The sequence below is a fragment of the Uranotaenia lowii genome, chromosome 2 (genome assembly GCF_029784155.1).
Source record: "Uranotaenia lowii strain MFRU-FL chromosome 2, ASM2978415v1, whole genome shotgun sequence".
NCBI lineage: Eukaryota > Metazoa > Arthropoda > Insecta > Diptera > Culicidae > Uranotaenia > Uranotaenia lowii.
The window spans coordinates 212,932,753-212,955,979 of NC_073692.1; the positions used below are offsets into that span (position 1 = coordinate 212,932,753).

The following is a 23,227-nucleotide window of genomic DNA, read 5'->3' on the forward strand; positions in this document are numbered from 1 at the left end:
ATTTTTTCTGACTTAAAAATTTTGACAAAAAACTGCGCATTATACACCGTTTAAAACAACAGGGGAGAGTGAAATGACTTGATCCTTGAGGTGATTTGATTCCTTAGTTTTTTCTTACAAAGATCAAATGGAGTAAAACAACTATGCTGTTAGCTCACAAAAAAAATAGCAAATTTAGTTTTTTAGTTATTGAACTTTGATTTCAATCATCATTTTTAAATGACTCCAACATGAATCAATTATATTGAACATATTTATTGCAATGTATCAATCGTTGAGGTGTGAATTTCAAAATGTCATATTAGCAAGACAGTGGTAAATTCTCAAATTTTTGAAGAAAATGTTTCCTAAAATGATATGGGTTCAATTGATCTCTAGAGTTAAACTATTTTTCATCTTATTTTGTGATCATCGCTTAGCACATGATTTCTTACTTTTAACTTATAATTAATATTTAAAACGATTATTTTTTGTCAGTTACAGGCTGGTTCACCTTAGATTGATTAAAAAGATTGATTTGGTCTGAAAATTTGAAAATAGCGCCTTTAAGTATGCAATTGTTGTGCTGTTGTAGACAAACCTTTTAGAGTTCTCTTTTTCTGACACTTTTAAACTGTACCTATAATGAAAACTAATATGACCAAGAACTATAAATTGATCTTTTATCTTTAGATTTTGTTTGATTTTTGCCAAAAACACTGAATAAAGCATCAAGTCTCTTGATAACGAGATCAAGTCTTGTAGAATCTTTTTAAACATTTTGTTTGTTGCTTGTTTAAAACTACATCTATACGTACTAATTTAAGTTCGATAAAAAAAACTAACTCACCGCTAAATTGGCTTTACCATCCTTCTCATCGCCCTGCGCAGGGGCAGCGACGGGGGTTTTGGGCGTTCCTTCAGTGCAATCGATAAATGGAATCGTCTGAGCATTATTGGAACCGTCTTCACCGTCTGCATCCCGGCCGGTTTCCGACGAAGTGACTTGATCCGGCGGTTGTTTTTGTTTTGGTTCCGGCTCTTGATTTTGCTCGGTGAGATCTAACAAACTGCGGCGAAGCTGATCGTCTTTTGCTGGTTCCTGAAACACGTAAAAAAGTGATGATGGTTGGCTTATTTTCAAAATAAATTTTATTGTTGTGAGTTTCTAAATTTAATCTCTTGTTCTGAAAGTGCATACAGTAATTGTACAGTGCAGAACGATTTTTTTATAGTTTTTGAAAGAAAACCAATGAGCTGCAATCATCAAATCAACGATGTGGCCATTCATCAACTCTAGGAAATGCTTAACGGAATTCGAGTAGACTTATTTGTCTTTACTCCAACACGTTAAAAGCAATTTCAAAACACGTTCCAAACGGACAGTTTTAAAAATAGCCGATGAAAAATGACAGACACCAGGCAGACTGAGTGTGACTCTGCTTATGCATCGGCTTTATTTGGTGTTTAGTCAAGTATGACGATCTAATTTTGAATCTTTTTTAACGGTAAATGGTTTTTGGGTTTACAGGTTGCATCCTAAATTCTTTTACTGCTTTTATTGCTTAACTTTGTCTTTCTTTAGTTGCTATAAAATTTTCTTTGAAGAAGAACTAAATTATTTGTAAATTATTTACTTTCAACACAGAATCAATAAAACAAATTAAACGGATAACCGAGTCAAAATAGACGGATAGTCGAGACACCAGATAATCGATTCTACGTAGAATTAAGTCCGATCTGTATGTACTGCAATATTTATAAAAAATGTGTATTTAAATTATTTATTATAAATGAATAATTTCAGATTATTTTTAAAGGTCAGTTAAAGAAGATATAGGTACCCACGAATTTATCATATGAACATTTCTCTGATATTAGCTGCCTGCACGTTTCAGTCGAAAACGCTGCAATCACCTGCAACGTTATCAGTTATAGAAAAGAGGACGGAAGTCAATGAATCGAAAGCTGAACCATATTTTCAAAATCTCTATCTTATCTAATTTGTCATGTTTTGCTCAGTTTGGATTAACAGTTATCTTTCTACCAAAAGGTTCATGTGTGAAAATAATCTAAGTAGGACGTTGAGTTAAATCATCATGCCAATGTTTCATATCTTTTAACATTGGGGCTTGTGATATAGCTCAGTCGGCTAGTCAGTTGCTTCCTGAGCCGATGTCCGTGAGTTCGAGCCCAAGAGAAAACATCGATCACAGTTGTAACGGATAAGTTTTTCAATGACTGTCCGCCAACTGCATCGTTGATATAAGTCGCGAATGACATAAAGATGTTAAAACGACAATAATCGAAACGAAAAAAAATCTTTTAACACACTCTGGTTTCAAATTTTTTCTCTCGTTTATTTAAATACTAGCTGACCCGTTGTGCTTTGCTACACCTTCCGGAAATAAATGTAATTTGTCAAAATTTATTCAAATTTAGATTTTAGAAAGCATTTTTTTAAATCAAACCTCATCATACTTCAGAACCAACAACTTTGAAATGAAAGCTGCAGCTGCAGTTCTGAATTGCAATTCAAAGATGGGATATATTATTTACTGAAACTTGATCTCTAAACTCGTTTTTCAAGATCTGAAATTTGTACTCTGTACCCAAAAAAACCTTTTTAAATATGGTCCCTTCTTTGAAAAGCTCTTTATCTTAAATTTACATGGGAGCTCTCCCATCTTCTTCAATTTTGTCCCCCACTGTTTGAAGAAGGTAGGCAAATTAAACCGGCTCGATACCCAAACAGCACTTTTCATGGTAATGAAAAATATATTAAATTAGTTATGTATTAAATACAGTGCAAATTTCTGTTTTTTTAAATGAATTTACTACGGTAAAAATATAAATATTTAAAAAAAATATCGGTTGCATCTCTAAATAAGTTTTCAGCGTTTTTTTTTTAATTTTCTCTTTGAAAGTCAAATATTCAAAAATGTTGGTAAAAACAAATTTCTAAATTTACATCTGTCCCGTATATTGGGGCAAGTGTCAATGCCAAGCTTATTTACAGATGCGTCAGAGTAATGGCTTTAAAATGGATTTAATACGAATTCCTGCTTTTTGTTCTATCAAGTTTCACTGATATATCTGCAGTATTCCTGCAATATAAATTTATGTTTGATACTCCACTTTTAACGAATGCTAAGGGAATGACCTTCATTTACAAAGACATTTAAGAATTTTCAATATCCGCTTCAGTTTCAACATTCGGAATACCCCTTCTGGTCTTTCCAACATATTGAATCATTTTGAAGATGAATTTCTTAAAAGTTCGACGTTTGCCCTTGCCCCACCGTGTAAGTTGACAGAAGGGAATATTGTTTTTAACACTTTAAGGGTAAACTAAAAATTTCTCTAGAAAATTTTGCGTCCAGTTGAATATCAGTTCTAAAGTCTCGCTTTTCAAAAACGAAGCGGATCAAAAGTCTCTTTTATGCAGCCATGTAACACAAAAACACCTTTCATGTTAAGTACGTACTTGAATTGGTATGTAAGCAAAAAGTACGATGGTTTTTTCAGAATTATTTGAAATAAAAAGCTCCCATTTTCATTTCTAAATTCGTTTCAGTTGTGTATTTGGGCCGAAGTAACAATTTCTAGAAGAAAACATTGAACATTGAACGTTTGAACATGTTCTAATGTTCCTTGAATGAAAAGTCGAATGCTACCTACATTAACACTAACTAAATATGGAAGTATTTTTGCAAATCTATCAATTGGTTTTGATTCGATTGATAAAATAGCAATCCGTGTCACATCTAGGCGTCATTTATTACCACGTGCTGTGTACAAATCAAATAAGCAAGAAAAAAACACATCTAGGTTGCATATCGCCCCACGTGTTTGAGAAACAGGCGCCTTATTGTTAAATTTTCCAGCAATCAATGAACAGTGTGCTTTGGTTACTATCCTCTTGCGACGACGTTTGCTCGCCCATGGAGACGAAAAACAAACCCCTCAAAGAAAATATGCTTGGTTGAGAAATACGCGCCAAAATATTCCCACTGATCAGTATGCTATGCCTGGGTTACTATCCTTTTGCGACGTTGGCTCCCGACGCCTCGACCATAGAGACGAAAAACAAACCGCCCAAAGGAAAAAAAAATCTCAAGAAAATGGATGTCATGACTTTAATTTGTTTCGAAAAACTACAAATTTTGTATGGAAGCCGCTCCTTCCTTAAGTCGGATGGAGTTATGACTATGACAGAAACCATCCCCGGCCTCAAAAACCCTCAGATGCCAGTTTTGACGATGATCGGTTCAGTAGTTTCCGAGTCTATAGGGAACAGACAGACAGACAAACATTCATTTTTATATATATAGATAGATAGATAAACGCTAGCTGACCCGGGGTGCTTTGCTACAACTTTAAAGTAAATGAAATTTTCAAAAATTATCCAAATTTTTATTGATTAGTTGGCATTATTTTAATCCAAAAACCAAAAGCAACCGCTATAAAAGGAGAGCTGCCGTTGGAGTTTTACAAAAATAACCTAAACTTATTTTCTGACTCTTGATCTATAAATCAATTTCAGATCTGAGAATTTTTCTCATATCAGATATATCATATCAGATATAGTTCCTTTGGTTGATAAGTTGTTAAGCTTCACAACGAAATTTATATGGAGCCTCCTCCTTTCCTCCCCTACCCACAGTGTAAGGCGTAAGGGTCTATAACAATGGTAGAAAAACATGCCAATTTTCTTATAATGTTTAGAGTCAAACCAAATTTTTAAGGATGTTTTATACATATATTTACTTCAAAAATCAAAAGAAAAGGTAATCGTGTGATTGTAAAATTTAACGCTTTTTCGATTTATCTCCTCCAGTCTTTACAGTGTCATCCGGTACCAGTTTCTCAGTTTTTTTTCCCATTTTCTTAACATGTTCTTCTCGTCTTTGACTATCTTCTTGCTCTTCCGAAGTTCCCGCTTCATTATCATTAGCTCCGGACAGTTAGGTGAGTTCATGTCCTTTGGAACAAAATGGACAGAATTGGCCTCATACCACTCCAGGACACTTTTAGAATAGTCACATGATGCCAAATCTGGCCAAAATAGCGTCGTATTCCTGCAAAACGGCGAAAGGCGCTTCTCGAGGCACTCAAATTTGTAGATCTCGCCATTTACTGTGCCCTTTGTCACGAAAGGCTCACTCCTCAGTCCGCAAGAGCAGATGGTCTGCCAAACGAGATATTTGGAGGTGAACTTCGACATTTTTCTCTTCTTTAATTTGTCGTCCACATCGAACTTGCTCTTGCCGGTGAAAGACACCAACCCCGGGGCTTTTACATACGTTTCGTCGTCCTTCACACAGCAGCCATATTTTGTTAGCATCTTTTCGCAGTGCTTCCATGCCCGAATTATAGCTCGTCGCGGTTTGGGAAGTTCTGTACCTTGTATTATGTAGTCCAGCTCTCGTCTTTGCATTCTGGACGTAGCTCTGAGATATGCCGATCTTTTTAGCCAAATCATGGCTTGAGACGTTGGGATTTGCTTTAATCATCCGCTTCACCATTCCCTCCGTCTCTTTGTTCTCCGGTCCATGTTTTCTTCCAGCTCTGCCGTCGTACAACGTCAACCGATCCTGGAACCACTTCAACACTCTGGAAACATTTTTCCCAACTGCCGGTGCGACAGGTCAGGAAATTCCAGGTGTTTTGAAAGAATTTGTTCTTTCGACTCGCGCTGGTTCACCTCCACTTTCGTTGAATCGAAAAACACGACTTCGGTTTTGACAGCATGTAAACAATACACATCAATGAGAAAGTGTGCAAAATTTGGTTGATTTTTACCCAATGATAAAAAAGTTATGTCCTGTTGAGAATGTGTCGCAATAATGTCGTGTTCGCCCTTTACTCTTGTTTCGCATATTTTTTCATATTTTTTGCTTGATCAAGCTTATGCTTGATCGATCCGTTGTATCCGCAAATTGTAGAAGAAAATTTTGGTGATTTTTAACTATCCATATTTTAACAAGCAAAACACAAAATCTAGGACGGATGAGGGTTTGACCGCAGACACCAGATACCCAGACTGACCACTGAAGGCTGATTTTGGCGCTTGTTCCCAGCGCTATCTACGGGTTATCGTGAAACTAACGGCCACATACACAAAAGGAAAAATCTCGATATATCACACACACATTTGCATTGTGCTATTTGTTTTTTTACATCTAGCGATGAACACGGTCGTTTTTGATAACTTTTGATAGAAAAAAAAATAACACGATATATTTCGAAAACCACTAAAGAACCGTTTTTGAATTGGAGCGTATTAACCAAATGTGGTTAGAATTCAACCATAAAGCTTATAAAAAATACATCGACTTCGACAGAAATGAAAATTGAATAAAAAATGGGGTTTTTATGCTCCACTTCCTTATTGCGTTGTGGTTGAAAAATAACCATTTAATGACATCTTTGGCTTCATTTGTGAAGATCACTTTCAGCTGCAAGATTTCGTTAACCCCGAAACCTCCGTCAAGGGTAAGTTCAAGTTTCCCGAGTAGAAAAATATTGTGACAAACTCAATTATTTGTAAATAGTTGTCAAACGATCTAGGACTTGTTGAGAAAACGACAAATGACATCGTAAAAACATTTCACTAATTGTATATTGCAAAACTACAGTATATTGAATGTGGCTTCAAATTATATTACTGTTAATCAGTTGAATGGACGAGATTCTTACAAAATTTTAATGAACAATCTGTTTCAGTTAGAGTTTCTCAAAACCCTTCACCTAGCCGAATTGCCGCATTTATAGAGGTTTACAAAAACTGAATAAAACAAAAGTAGAGGTGATATTTACAAAATTTGTAAAGCAATGTTCTGTTAACAGAAGAAGCTTAATGAAAATCGCAACAACGAAATATACCATCCAGTCACCATCTACAACAAAAAAACCGGTGACAGATTTTTATTTACCTTTTTCTCCAATAAATCCTTAAACTTCCGTTTCTATGAAAAATTTAGTCACATTTGAGAAATGTCTTCTTTTTCAAAATATCTAACTAAACTTGGATATCAAACTAGTCCTTTTACCGCCCACTGGAAGAGGCAATTGTGGAAATTTTCGGCTTAGAGATGATGCATTTTCCTGCAAAATTTAAACAATTTCTAACAAAGTGCATTGGTTGACATAATGATGGTTCTTGACAAACAATCTCAATCATCCGAGTCTGTTTAGTAAGAATAGCTTAGCTCTTCCTGTTTTATTATTAAGTTATTTTTTCATTATTATTTTTTTGGTTAAATTTCGAACCATTTTTTGAATATCGCTCGTGTAATTGATTTTATCCATGGGTAAAATAAAACAAACGTGAATTCGTCACATCAAAATCAAAACATTAAATGAATTTACGCACACAGACATACGATATTTGACAGTCCATAAAACGACAAGAAAATAAAAATGACTTTCGTTTGCATCAAGATAGTACTGTTCTTTTACCATTCAAAATTCGTTTTGGTAGTGTGGAAAAGCATTGTATATAAGTTTAGCTACAGCGAAATTATTTCTTATTTACTGAGCAGCGGTTAAGGAACATTGAAATTACCCTTATTCAAAATTATAGTTTCTTGAAGAATGGATTCATTTAGTAAACTAATTACTTTAGAAATATGGTTTTAACAAAACTTTGAATCAAAGAATTTGGTTGAGTGTCAAAGGTGAAAAAAATTCGGAAGCAAAGAGAAATGGATTTGAAACATACATTTTGAAATATTCAAAATTCATTGCAATTTTTTAACAATTTTTTTTCGAATAAAAGATTTTTAAGTTGACATTTCTCACGCGCACTTGCTCTCGTGTAAGGATTAAGATGGGGAAAAAAGTCTAAAAACATGGTCGCTTTTATGGTTAATTTTCCAGTCCAGTCCAGAATTATGCCAAACTCTCGCGTGAGCTTTCATTACGTCGTTTGAAACAAAATGTAAACAAACAGTTTTATTACGAAAAAAAAACAAAAATTGACATAAACTAATAGCAACTTCTTTCCATTTTGAATATGTGTAGCCTGGACAACATATTCTATATGTGAAATACAATTTTCAAAGTTGTTTTGATAACTTTTGAAGCAATTTTCTGTGAATTTTCAAGATATTTCATACAACGTAATGAAAGCTCACGCGAAATGGTCATTACAGTTGTTTTTTTGACATTTCTCACGCACATTTGAGCAGGGAAAAATACCAAACACGGTCGTTTCTGAGGTTATTTTTCCAAAAATTTATAAATTTTAGTGAAATTACCAGCATTATATCACGAACACTTCCAGCGGCAAATAGGATTTAAGGACTAATCAATACATTTATCACATTTAAATATTATTCAATATATGTCAATAACTTATTTCACTCCTCAAACCTATCTAGGTACGAGCCAAGAAACAGTTAAGATAAATTAGAATTCAAGATTTTCAAGGAGTTATATATAGTTTGTCTTTTTGGTAGCAGTCAACCTGTCAGATTAAGGCGAACAATTCCGAACTCAATGAATTATTTATAACAGACATTATAATTTTCAAACTTTTACTCAGCCAGATAAATTAATTTTGAAATCAAAACTGAATCTCAAAATAAATTGGCTCAGAACTAAGGACCACTATAACGTTGCGTTTGTATTTTTTTTGCATCTCAATCGATCGACAGTCACTGTTTGTATAACATTCATCTCTTATTATGATACAGTAAATTAAAGTAAACAATTAACATTGAAGATAAAAACGATAATGAAAATATTTGAGATAGAATTTCAAATACTAATAGGTGATTCAATCAAGACGGTTTTCATTTGGCTTGTTAATTATCAAGTGTGATTTTTTTTCTTGATGAAGCACAGTAGCTTCACGATGCCCCGACAGATGGCGTATGATTCTGGACGACTTGTAGTTGTATGGATTCAAGCGCCACTGATCAGTCTGGGTATCTGGTGTAAATCAAATTTTTAGTTTATTTATGTTTCAATTGAAATTAAGGACTGACCTAGTAAAACATTAACGGAAACATTAATTTTAAGTTAATCATAGGAACAGCAGCTAATTATTATGTATTATGTGAAGCCAAATTTTTATTTTTGGAAAGTTTTTTTTAATCTAGTTGTGAGCAAGCCATTCGGGGGACGTTATTGTTAACCAAATGGTTTAACACTAAAACAAACATCAACGGCAAAGTTGAATGAATTGAGGATGTAAAAACAACATAAAAAATTTGATAGTCGAATTAAATTTTGAAAAGACGCCTGCTTTTAGCGTCATCCTATGAATCAATCTTGTTGAAGGCTACTATTAGTCAGATGAGAGTAGTGCGGAACTTCCCTCGAAAAAATGTTGAATTTGACCTACTGAAAGTAAAACTTGTTTCCACTAAAATTCCCAATTATGGAAAATTGATTCAGATTGTGGAGGAAGCAACTTTTCGGTCATGGATTCGATTGAATGAAAGTGATTTCATAACATCTGTAGATTCTCCGGTGACGCATTTTGACTCCGACGACTCTTTGTGGATTTTTTTTTCCGTACTTTATAGGTACCTGTTCCTCGAACGAACCATGGCTCATATCAATCTACGAAGTAACAAAGCTGTCCCCATGCGCTATGGGAGATATAATGTGAGCTATTTGCATAGCGATAAGATTCATACTTAATGCCTAAATCAATAATGGATGCAAAAATGGAGGAAAACATTCCACTGTGCTGAGACATACGTCGGCACAGTAAGTTAGCGTGATAACCGAATGAACATTTGTGTCACAATGATGACATCTTCATCCACCGATAGACAATCAATCAAGCGTTGGGAAAGAAACCTTCAGTTCAACTTCATACAACAAAAAGTCAGAAATGAAAATATTTTTCAATTATGACATGGCGCTGCTTTCAGGTGAACCCTCAATTTAACAGCTCCATGAATCAGCAGCAGCGCAGCGCACCGTTTGGTTTGTTTAGCTTGCAATAAATCACACCTGGATTCAACCGTCCGCCTTGGAAGGAAATTGAGGCTAAGTGTGTGGGATCCGACAACGATTCGTTGTTTCTGAAAAGCTATTGCGTAAGTCCTCTAGACCAGACGACAATTTCGATTGAGAGGCAGTTCTTGATCCTGCAAAATTTCTTCATGGAGAAGATCTTTGAAGGCGTCCGAAGAGAAGGGAAGATCTTTGAATAGTCTAGCAATAAATTGAACCCGTTTATTTTAAAACGGCATTAGTTTAATTATATTGATGAGTTCATATACGATTACGCCTCTAAAAAACTGAGCACTTGAAAATTGGATTTGTAGCTTTTGAACGGCGCAAAGATGGCACTGTTTACAGTCAATTTGCAAAGTATTTTTTGCATGTTAGCATTTGAAATTTTACACACTTTTTTATGATTTTTTGTTCGAGCTTGTACGTCTATTCTATGTGTTTTAGGTAATATAAAATATCACCAACTACAAACCCAACTTAGCCTATTTGAAACTCAATTTATAGGCTTTCAAACGTAGAAAACAATTTTCATATATTTTGACTTCAGACTTTGTTAATGATGATTATCTGCAAAAATTTCATGATGATCAAAGTTACCCCGGTGATAAAAGTTCCCCCAGTCTACGGTACCTTTTCGATCAGTAAAACCCAAAGAGGTAAAATTCATTTTTATTTCCTTTTTTATACGAATTGTAGGTAAAATTTTACTTTTTACTAGGTGAATGAAAAAAAGGCAAAATTTACCGAGAAATATGGGTGGAAAAAAATCACCTCTGTTTCTCGTTAAATTTTCCTTTCTTTCATTTCTCGTGTGATTTTAACTTATAAGGTCGGAACCAATTTGAAATTCTTCTTTTGTCACTTGGAGTCGAAACATCACGATGTAGAGGGGAATAATAAAAAAATGGTTTTAAATTATTGGAACAAACTGATCAAAAGCTTACATGCAAAAATCTTGCACAAAAATTATGTTTTCCGCTCTCTTAAGTGTTTGAATTTTCAAAGAATTAATCAAATTTTCCGATAAACTTAAACCTTATTTATTTCCCCCTCCGGCATTTCCAAAAAAATCGAAGGGAGGTGGTGTGATAAACGAAGAATTTGACATTTGTTCCGGCCTAATGTAAGAAAAAAAAACATCGAGGACCGGGCTTCGACCAGACCGAACTGAGCGCTATGAGGGAATATAGAAACACCAGTAATTAAATCTCGAATTATTCATTTTCTAGATTTAAAACACAAATATGAATGACTGAAATGAATTCCTTGCATACTAAACTAAACGATTCTGGTTTATAGACATCAAAGATTGAGTCTCTAGATGAAAATATTTGCTCATAAAGTACAAGTGTCTATAAAAAAAACACTGAAGGCGTTTAGTTCCGTTTGGTCGAATCCCAGCCAATATGGGCTCGTATGCAGTAAAGGATTGAAAACAAGCGTCATTTCAAGCTTATTTCAATTTCCTGGATGATTTAATATGCAAAAATTTCTTCTTCCATACAAATTTCCATACTAAATTGAAACGCGTTGCGCTTTTTCAGGAATCAACCAAATCATCTAAAATTTTATGACCCGAATGGCAATGAAAAAACATTGCCAACATGCATTCTTTTGTATTTTCTCAGCACATAATCAGAACCAGATGTCTGCGTTTAGATGCCCAAACGTTTGGCGTCTCAAACTGTCAGCCACAAAGCAATAAAATGATTATAGAAAAAATGTAAACACAAATTTCTCTCTATCTCATTTGAATGCATGTGCGCTGATTGGAAAGCAAACATTTTCGAACCACGCGTTGATTGAAAACAAACAAAAATAGAATTTTGAAATAGCTAGAAGCCATTAGCACCCACTACTTGAGCACCGAGAACAGGGATCGATGAATGAAAGATGGTTTGGTAACGAACCACTAGTGCTGATAACAGCGCTGCTGCAGCTCGTTTGGTTATGTCAATCAAGAGAGGTACTATCACTATCTGATAGTTGACGGAATGCAAGAAAGAAATCGAATGCAACTTCTTTGAACCCGAAGGAAGAAAACGTACAGTCTCTTTTTATATCTGCTTACTAGTGCATGATTACTCTATCCAATAGGAAAAATCTAATCGACCGAAACTATTTTACAGTATCGTGTAAATTATTATTTCTTCATATACGTGCTTTTTCAAAATTATATAGGGTTAGTTGCCCTACTTTTGACCTATTAAGCGGTGATTGTTAAAAAATCATGCTTTTCTCATAAATGGGCGTGAGGTTTATATTTTTCAGAAAATTAATTTATAGTTTATGATCTAATCTGCATGTATCAATAAAAATTTTCGACATAGGTTTCGCCATTATTGAAAAATTGGCAAAGATATGAATGACCAAAATTTCCATCTTTGAACCTACTGATCCTATTTTGGTACTGAACTGGTTCCTTTCATTGGACCTAGATCTGAAATTCCTATAAAAAGTATGATTTTTTGAAAATAAATCAACAAATTCATAGAAAAAGGAAATCTTGAATCAAATATTATAATAAAAAAGGATTACAGGTTGTGAACGATTAAAACATTTTAATTTCTGTTATGAATATCTCAAACACTTTTATTCCTTGTCAGCTCTCTCAGTAAAACAATAGCTGAAACTTTTTTTGATTGCTTTCTAGTAGTTTATTTGTGTAAAGCTGACAAAAAATGATAGAAATGTTCAATAAAAATTGGTTTTGAATTATACTCCAACCAAAAATTCGCACTTTTGTTAAATTTTTGCTATTGAAACAAAGTTTTTGTGATGTTAGGTCTAAAAATGGAACATCAAAGTCAGAAGTCTCCTATATTTGGACCCATTACAAATTTTCCGGGTTTTCCATTGATTTTCATTTATTTTAGGAAAAATAGGTAGAATGGTTCATATTCTTTACAGTGAGAGTGATTCCCCTTTAAAATTTGGCTTGGACAGTAAAACAACGTGTATTTTCCTTGTTCACTCTAATTTCTCAAAAAGCGCCCTACTAATTGAGCTGTTTGATTTACCACTGATGAGGAGGTACATTTTTAAAAACGTTGAAAATTTTATAAGAAAGACTTTTTATAGCAAAAAGCGGTATGGTAAGATTCAGGAAGAATAAGAGTTAATTGTGTGCATAGTAGTATCTTTATACTATGCTAGCAAAATGAATTATTAACAATTTCCGGCATTTTAGGACTAAAGTAGGCTCTAGGTCCAAAGTAGGAGCACTCACCCTATTGTACAAAGAAAAAAAAAATGTGAAAAATAGCGTGCCATGAAATCAAAACTGACCAAATGACATGCAATGTTTATGAGTTTTCTCGATACAGTAATTTAAGAATTCACGTCTCTAACGCAATCAACAAAGTTAATAGGATACTTTGCTTAATCTTCATTAGCCATAAGCAAACTTATCAGACATGGAAATTATATTTTTAGTCATGATAGTGTATTTAAACACTCAAATATAGGTTTGTCTACGATACCCCACATATAGAGACCCATGATTCCCCACAAGCTATGAATTGCAAATTGTTAGCGTTTGAGCGACTTGCTAATATTTCATGAGAACTTCTTTTTCACATGAAAGGGCTAGACAAAAGGGCTAGAACGAAAGCATATACCTAAGCATATTTTTGTTAAGTTCACTCAAAAGCTATTAGCGGACGCTTGAGATAATTTGTAGATGTACATGAGTTTTTAAAAACTAAATAGAAACAACAAGTGATGCGAACACCGGGGAAAAACGTTTGTAAAAATGCTTGTGCTGAGCGTGATGATAACAGTTGGATTGAGATTTTCATCTCAACACGCATTTGATATATTGACCCACGTTAACCCATAACCCATGATACCCCACTCTTAGCAACATATTTTTTTGTTTGTTCAAAAAATTTGGTAATTTCCGAAAAAACTTGTAATATCGCTGCTTACCTTTTTAATGAAGAGTGTTTTTGTAAAACAACACTAATAAAAACTGAAATATCTCTGAAAGTATTGGAAAATTTCATATAATTTATTCTTCTTCTTCTTTATTCTGATATTAAAACACGCTTAGCTGAGGCGCAGAGAAATTTTACTTTAAGTGTCGAAAAATTGAGCTCCGCAGCAAGCCTTTTTAAACGCACGTATAGCACAACGTGTTCAATTCAGCAGGTAAGAATGGCAAAAATATATTAAATTGTTTGTTTTAATTTCAAAAACGTGTTTTAGTAGATGATTTGAACAAAAACTTCCTTATTCGATTTTCTAAGCAGAAATTACATTACGCATTCCATTGAGATTCATTGACTCATGTCTAATACGTGTCACATATGCTTTTCTTGTTCTCGATTCAAAGGATGCGTGATACAGAACTGAAGAAATATTCAGAGAACTTATCAGATTCGGAAGATGGATTCGATGATTCGGACTTTGATCCAGACTATGAGCAACTTCAGGCATGTCACGGCGCAAATTATTGTTCTACGGGTGAGGATACTGAAGAGGACGAGATAGACATACAAGTCATCGATAGACACAAGACATCAGGTAGCGTTAAGTCAAGTCGGTAGAAACCTTTGGATGTAGAGTGGCTAAAAAAAAATTTAATACTCAACCAAAGCGATCTAAAATTTGGCTCTCAAGGTAGTATTCCTTTTGAATTATTGGGATGTAAAACCCCCTATGAGTTTTTTTCCTATTTTTTTGACCCGAAATACACAAAAAATGGTGGTGAAAGCCATTTGTATGGCATGTAAAAGAATATTGCCAACACATGCACACCATGCACAGCACATATTTGAATAAGATAAATTTGTTCGTATTCTCGTCTATAGTTCTGTCATGAATTGCTCAAATGTACGTTCTTATTGGAATGCGTTCTTTAGATATGAACCAATAAGGTCAATGTGTTTGAATGATTTTGAATAATGATGAAATTTTACCTAAAGATCATCTTCAATGCGATCGACTAGCAAAAGTTCGACCACTGATTTACCATTTCAACGAACGTTTTGGTCATTTAGCTTTTGAACAGAAGTTTTCAGTAGATGAGCAAATGTGTGCCACGAAAATGAGCTCATATATGGACAAAATTTACCAAATAAACCCCACAAATAGGGGTTCAAATTATTCGTTCTTTGTGGAATGGTTCGCCCATAAATGGAATGTAATCGCCCATAAATTCGTAATTTTCACTGGATCACTTTGTGACACAATCACCAACAAATGTTTTTATCGTTATCAGAACCCATAGTATAGGTACCATCAAATAAATGTTCCATTAATAATAAAACAAATAATTTGTTTTGTTTAAAAATACATTTCTATGAAAGGAACCATCAATCTACATAGAGTGCACAATGTTGTTTTAAAACAACATACTATAAAGATATGAAAAATATTATCATTTATCATGAAATCATTTCAAATTATGTTTTTTGAATTGAATGCAGACTTTTTGATAAGTCTAAATTTTTTTTCTCTTCACAAAGGAAGGCATGCATCAACGGTTAAGTCAAAAAGTTTAGAGCATGTTTTCTCGAAAATAGCTTTAACGCACTTGTGTCCTTTTGAAAATCAAAACGCAAAAATTGCACAAAATGCACATTCAAGTTTAAAGATCATGAGATTACAATCATATTTCCAGAATGCCTTTATTAAAACACAAATTTAGAAAAATGCGATTGTATATAAAGCTGCTTGCTTTATTTAGAATTGGAACAAATTTTCGCTCATATTGTGGCGCTCCTGGTGGACGGATTTGGGAGTTCTTGGAACCCATGAGTCGGAAATTTTGTCAGCTTCACGTATGTATTTTTAACATTCCGCGAATCTACTGTATTTTGTAAACAATCAACATGGAAGCCGAAAGAAGGGAAAAAATTGTGCACAGTTATTTGGAAAATTCATTGTGGTCTGTCTGCATCTAGGCTAGCTAAACAGCTTAAATTGCCCAGAAATATCTTATGGCGAAATATTGACGACGAGGAATTCCAATCTGTCAGATAGTGATTTGGTTAGAAAATTCGGTGCCGCCCATACTGCCCCTACTTTCATAACAGTCCCATATGCAAAAACGAGCAAGCGAGAAAATCAGCTTTTTCTGTTTTGGAATACATTTTTAAATTGTGACCACAGCTTCCAGCATAAACAAAAATCGTTTAATGGAATATGTTCTAGGTTGCCATAATAAATCGTAGGACCTGAATTTTTCGAAATTTGACAACTGGTAAGGTCAGGAGCACCATTTTTGTTTGTTATGGGACTGTTATGCGAGCATATTCGAGACCTTTTTCAAATCTACTCGCATAACAGTCCCATACAGAATATGGTTTGCTCGCCAAGCTACCTTCTAAGACTTAAATTTGATCATTTCTTAACATGTAAATGTAGTTCATGAATTCCACATTGTTAGTTGAATCTTATCATGGTTTTTAGGTTTTTCTGATAGTTTTTCTCATAGGAAGACCATCCTTCCTTTATCTTAGCCTGCCTTTCAAAAACTGTAGTTAAATTTACTGTGTAGTGTGCATAATTCGACATCAAGTGAGTTGCATCTTGTTTAAATGACTTGAAGCAATAAATCAAAGATCATTTCACCGAAAGAAACATAGTAAGGTAACTACATCCGTGGTATTTCACATATGGGACTGTTATGCGGGTATATTTCATATGGGACAGTCACTAGTTGATATTTTTTTCGTAATTTCTAGAACAAAGTCTCTTTTTTTATTGTTTTATATTGAAGTAAAATGTTCAAAATGACGAACTGTCAGGTTAGATGAAAAATGACGAAAATTCATATGGGACTGTTATGCGAGTAGGGGCAGCATAGTACCGTGAGGAGAATTCGACTCCGGGAAGGAATCAAGTCGTATCGAGCTAGCAATCAGCCAAATCGGATCATAAAACCGAATAGTGCGGCCAAAAGCCGTGCTCGGAAGCTAAGCGACAAGGTGCTGAACAAGTTCGACGGGTGTCTTGTGAAGGTAGATGAAACCTATGAAACTTCGGGCAAATCCCAGGTCAAAAATTTTACTTGGCACCGGCTCGACGGGATGTTCCAGCCAAATTTAAATTTGATTTTGCCCACAAATTTGCACGAAAATGTATGATTTGGAAAGGCATTTGCAGCTGCGACAAGAAAACGAAAGTATTCGTTACAAATAAGACAATGACGTCAAAAAGAGTGTCTCATAAGAACGATCTTTGCCGTTCATTCGATCCCACGATCATCCCGTAATGTTTTGGCCAGATTTGACAAATTGTCATTACAGCAAAGTAGTTTAAAAATGGTATGCAGAGAAAGGGATCCAGTGTGTTCCCAAAACCCTAAAACCCTTAATCCACCCAACTGCCCGCCCTATTGAGTAATACTAGGCAATCATGAAGAGGAGGCTTAAGGCAAAGAGAAAGGTTGTCAAAGACAACAATCAACCTGGTGGAATAACATAGCTAAAACGATGTACGAAGAAGGTGTGCGCCACCTAATGAGCTGTGTTACAGGAGAAATTCGAGAATCTCTTCAAAACCGTGATTAAAAGTTTTATTTGTATTTTTTCTTAAAAGTATGTAGAAAACGCTACATTTGTTCATAAAAAGAACTTGAATTCTATAATAAATAATTGAAATACAGACAATTGTTTTTGTTCCAATTCTATCTGAAGCAAGCTTTGGAGCTTGAAAATTAATTCTGCAGAATAATGAATAATTTAAAGTAGAGTGGGTGTTACCAGATACGTTTATCTCATATTTCTGTCTATTGGAAACCAATGAGGTTGTATCTGGGAAGGGCAGAAAATAGGTCAAGGTCAATTATAGCATGCAGAGTTCAGAAATGTTTCAAGTTCAAAATATCGAAAACAAATGTTTTGAATCTGAATCATTTTTGAATTCTTGCTGGTATTTTTGAACTTTTGGACGTTTTTCTGTCGAGAAGGGTATGTCAATAGCGCGTACACTGTATCAACAAATTGTCCGTACAGCACGCTTCCTTTGTTTATAAAAAGATCTTGAATTCAATAATAAACAACTGAAATGCAGACAATTTTTTTTGTTCCAATTCGATCTGAAGCAAGCCCTAGAACTTGAAAATGAATTCTGCAGAATAATGAATAATAAAGAGTACCTTATTTGATAAGAATACAAAAAATAGGCTAGAAAGCTAAAATTTAAGGGTTTTATTTGTACAATAACAACCACAATCTAGAAACAAAGGCTTGGTAAGAATAAAGAAACAAAACCCCAAATCATTCTCAAGACTATCAATAAATAAGAACAATACTGTAGTGCTTCCATTGCAGTTCAGTTTATGCAAATACCTTAAGCTGATGTTTCCTCGGCTGGGGAGTCAGAAATGATTGTGGGTCCCCTGAGGTGGCCAACAGGGGCTGCTTTTGTTCATCTTCAGCAGATCCCACCAACTGTGGACCTTCCTTTTCGTCCTCGAACTTGGTTGAGCTAGATTTGGCTAGCTTATCCTGAATCTTCTGCCGCAGGACCTTCTCGTACCGGGCCGTGGGAATCTGAACCACAAACAGGTGGCCGGCCATCATGTACCAGAACCAGAAAAATTAACGCACGCTACCACTCCAATAGACAGACAGACATACACACAAGCCGAAAACTCACAGCTGTCGGCGGCAAACGACAAACACTATTGAAGCACTCACTCCACTCCTCGGTTCACTTGGCTTTGATTTGTTTTACAAATCGAAAGATTATCACACGTGTTTGCTGCCGGTGCACAAAATAGGGGAGTAGGTATGTAAAAAAATCGATCGGCGCTTCCACCAAGTTTCAGGGCACCATTAGGTTTCTTTGTTGTGGCCTCGGAAAAGGTGCGACTGGTGTCCGAGCGGGAGAAAATGGACCGGAAGTAACAAAGTTATGGTCGAATCCCGAGCCAAATCACAACTGTTGAGAACTTGCATGCGGTTTCATTTTTAGCCGCAACTATTCACTAGGATGCACAGAGCGCGTTGGAAAATGGACGGCTCACTAGAAGGAGGGGAGAAAGCCAGAACCTTCAACTTCCCACCATTTCACCGTTTTTTATTCACTGAAATTTGGAAAACAGTTGATTCTTGACCGTGCAAGTGACAGAGCTATGGAGATACAACACTCGACAGCGACGGCGACGCGATCAGAACTACTATCGCTCGTCACGGAGCGGTTCAGCCTAACTCCCCAAAAACAGATGGTGGCGCTACGTGTGGAAGTGACGCTAGGTTGATGTTCGTGCAATTCATTTTGAGTCTTGAGCGGGTTTCATGATTCGTAGAAAGCAGATTTAGATTCTCTGAGAATTGAATTTTCATTTCTGGACATGATTTGCGATGAACATTTTGTTTATCTCATTTCGTAGTATGGACCGATGGAGTCAAAAGTCAAAGGTGAAATGACAGTGTTGTAAATAAAAAGTAAACAGAAGTGAACAAATTTAGCTAATATGAATTGGTATTGTTTTCATAAGGATGTACAAAATTAGACTGAAAATCATGATTATGAGCTGATTTTGGAAAAAAAAATCTGTATTTGTTTCATTTCAATCTGTGTTTATTTAAATTATCTATGATTCACCTTTTTAAATAAGAACGTAAACAATTTAGAACACTTACAATTTTGCTGTGATGAACTTTTTCAACCGTTCATTTATAGTTTAACTCTCTTTTTGCTGATAACAATAGTTTACAGCACTTTTGAACTAAGTAAGCTAAAGATTACTTAAAATGTGAAATCTATCACTTAATCCCAAAACGATATTTAAACGATAATCCAAATAACTAAAATTATACAGTTAATTTAGAATTTAAAAGAAAAAAATAATGAAAAAAATGCACTTTTTGAGAGAAAACTTTGTTCTATCAACTTGATGGTAATCTGACCTTTTCCCAATTTAGGCTTGTGGAAATAATTTATGATAAGCAATCAGAAAGCTATGAAAAAAGTTAAAAGTACCAGTGTTTTCGCTCCTCTCGAGTAAAATAGCTTGAAATCCCTTTCACGTTTGAGGCTCAAGGCAACCCTCCTCAAGTCATATCTTGCTGAAATTTTGGTTGTGAGCTTCTGGTAAGCTTATGATCAATTTTAGCGTAGATTAGTACACTGCGGTAAGTTAAATTATTCAAAAATTAAAACATTACTGTTTTAACATAATTTTTTCAATTTTCAACCGATTTTAATAAAAAGCCACTTGAAATTTTTGTTTTGAATTGACATTTAGGGTCTATAGAAAATCAGATTTTCAAATGTTACCATCGAGTCTAAAACTGTCGATAAATCAGTCACAGAATAGCAAACTATTCGATGTTTTGAAAATAAACCAGACAGAGAAATATTTCATCAAGAGAAACAATGTTTCAATATGAAAAAACATGTTTAAAAAGCTGGTCCCTCATGGGTATACAATTTTTAACCGAAATTGAGCAATTAAAACTAGCAACTTGAACTGAGCAACTCACAATTTTTATCTTTAAGTTTTGTGTAAAAAATAAGTTTCTTCATTCAACTTTACGTAAAAATTTATCAAAAAAAAAAAAAAATAATTTCATATTTTTAAAGAATCAATGGTGAAAATTTCTTCCAACCTCAACAAAACCAAAAGTTCAAATATTGCCTGAAGACTTAACGATCTTCAGGCAATATTTGAAAATACGATATAAATATAGGATTAAAATAAATTGAATATTGAATTGAATAAAAAATCAATCGTAAAAACAATATAGCTTTCGGCAACACTATAAACAAAAAAGCTTTGTCATGAAGATGTGTTTTCTACGTGTGTTTGAATCTGAAATAAGAAGCAGTGTAATTTTCAGTGATGATAGTTTCAAAGTTTTTTTTTTAGCATTTATTGTATAATCTTTAGTATCTTTAATCGGTGATAAAATATGAAAATTATTGAAAATTTATTTTTTTTAATTTATCAGTTTTGAAAGAATATTCATTTTTTACTAATGCATTTTATTAATTTTCTAAACTAAAATAAATTTATTACTTTGTAATTTTGTTAAAAAATACAATAAAACTTTTTTTACTACGACCTTTTATTAGCCGTTATTCAGTGTCAAAGAAAAATTAGGCTTTAAAAACAGGAGAAATGTAGCTGTTTTCTGACTTTTGTAACTTTGCTTTTTCAATACTTTCCGCACATAATTCAAGTTCATATAAGTAAATTCTTGCTATCGAAAGTATTTTCATTAGAAAGATATTTCAAATCGATCCTAGAGTAGTTATTGCCTGAGTGCTACCTGAACTTCTTCTTGAATCTTCCATGGATATACATATATGGCTAACTCTTCCACTCACAGAGCATTTTAAAAGGTTTATCTCGATTTATGCAAAAAAGTACAAGTTCAGAAAGTAAGAAAAACAATTAAATAGGGGTTCTTATGAATAATAAAGCTGATCATAAACCTGTGCGTAATTCATTGTATGTTATTGTATATTGCTGCTGCAATATTTCAGATAAAAAATGGAAATGATCAAGCTCAACAATAATATTCTGTATTTACGCATAAAGGAATTCAGTTATATAGGGAATTGATTTCTTGAGCAATTAAAGTAAAAAATTGATGATTTTTTGAGCTAGTTGTTTTTTTTTCCTAAATGACACACCTTAACTAGCAGGCTTACATTCAAAGAACGAGTTTCAGAGAAAAAATGTTAAATTTCATGATATGCACAAAAATATGCCTCACAAAATGTTGAATAACTTCTTCATAAGCACATATTAGCAACTACTTTTTGTTTTTAACCCTCATCCGCATTAGGGTGTCATTTTGACACCATTGCAAGTTTGAAGGCTTGTAACTTTTTTCAGAAGCTTCAAAATACAAAAATTTCTTCGGGGACCCTAAATGAATTCAAAAGTTCTTCAATATTGCATCTTTACTTTTTTTATGGACGAACCCTGGAAGCCTGGACAAAAAAACTCCCTTTTCCGACTTTTGGTGTCATTTTGACACCACAAAAGTAAAATCTATTTAAGTCGTTTGAATTATCATGAACTTCATATAAAACTTATATCAATAGAAACCTTGTAATGTCAGTAAAATATGTTTAGAACATTATATACAGCTAAAGTTACAAGTTTTCTCGTTATTCAGCATGAAAGAAAAAAAATCTGAAAAAACATGCCTCACGAAAACTGCTGTAGTTCATATGTTACACGTCAAAAAAAATATTTGCCTTATGCATATGAAAGCTGAAGTTAATGCCTACATCATGAAGACAAGAAATATTTTTTTAAATTTTTTTTAATGAAATGGTCACAAAATGTTCAAAAAAGTGGTCTAAAAAACCTACTTTTCATTCGATTGCTAGTAAATACTGTTTGAGCGATGGTAGAGTTTTAAAAAAAATATGACTACAAAATGTATTAAAATTCCAACATTTTGCTGTCTTTAGATTTTTGATGCAACAAAAATTGAGTTTACTGGAATTTTTCAAAGTTCACTACTTTGCGCGATTTTTTTACAAATTGAAATTTCATCTGTTTTTGTGGTCCACCGTCAGGTTGTACCCGGATTATCAGTGCTTTTACTTTGTTTGGACCAACCAAGAGTATATTCATTGGAAAGCACATTTAATCTCCATTCTAGTGAGGTGCTACAATTCACGCTGTGAGATTTCACAAAAATATGAAAATTATAAACATAAAATCATTCCTGAATTTCTAGAACTACAAGCACCTCGTCCAGCAAAACGTGTTTGTTTGCTCTCCGAGTAGGTACGGTGGGTGGTGATTCGGGCAGAGAGCGAAGCCGACAGACGAAATAATGATGCGTGTCGTGACTAGCAAACGTGAACTACTGTCAATAGAAAATTTCCAACTAAGAAACGTACGACAGAAATAGCAGAATCGTAAAATATGGCAAAATCCATGGTAATAAAAGCAGACTGCATCATTATTTCGTCTTTCGGCTTCGCTCTCTGCCCGAATCACCACCCACCGTACCTACTCGGAGAACAAACAAACACGTTTTGCTGGACGAGGTGCTTGTAGTTCTAGAAATTCAGGAATGATTTTATGTTTATAATTTTCATATTTTTGTGAAATCTCACAGCGTGAATTGTAGCACCTCACTAGAATGGAGATTAAATGTGCTTTCCAATGAATATACTCTTGGTTGGTCCAAACAAAGTAAAAGCACTGATAATCCGGGTACAACCTGACGGTGGACCACAAAAACAGATGAAATTTCAATTTGTAAAAAAATCGCGCAAAGTTTTAGTGAACTTTGAAAAATTCCAGTAAACTCAATTTTTGTTGCATCAAAAATCT

The 23,227-nt window shown here is 34.2% G+C and overlaps 1 protein-coding gene across 1 annotated transcript in view; it reads right to left on the reverse strand.

The window, feature by feature from the left end:
* Positions 1-19,075, reverse strand: part of LOC129744963 (uncharacterized) — a 31,066-nt gene extending 11,991 nt beyond the window's left edge. Inside the window, exons 1-2 of the mRNA XM_055737785.1 lie at positions 18,261-19,075; positions 830-1,081 (exon numbers count right to left, since the gene is read on the reverse strand). Coding sequence (XP_055593760.1) covers positions 830-1,081; positions 18,261-18,494 — 486 coding nt within the window. The 5' untranslated portion in view covers positions 18,495-19,075. The remainder of the gene's footprint in view (positions 1-829; positions 1,082-18,260) is intronic.
* Positions 19,076-23,227: the final 4,152 nt, after the last annotated feature.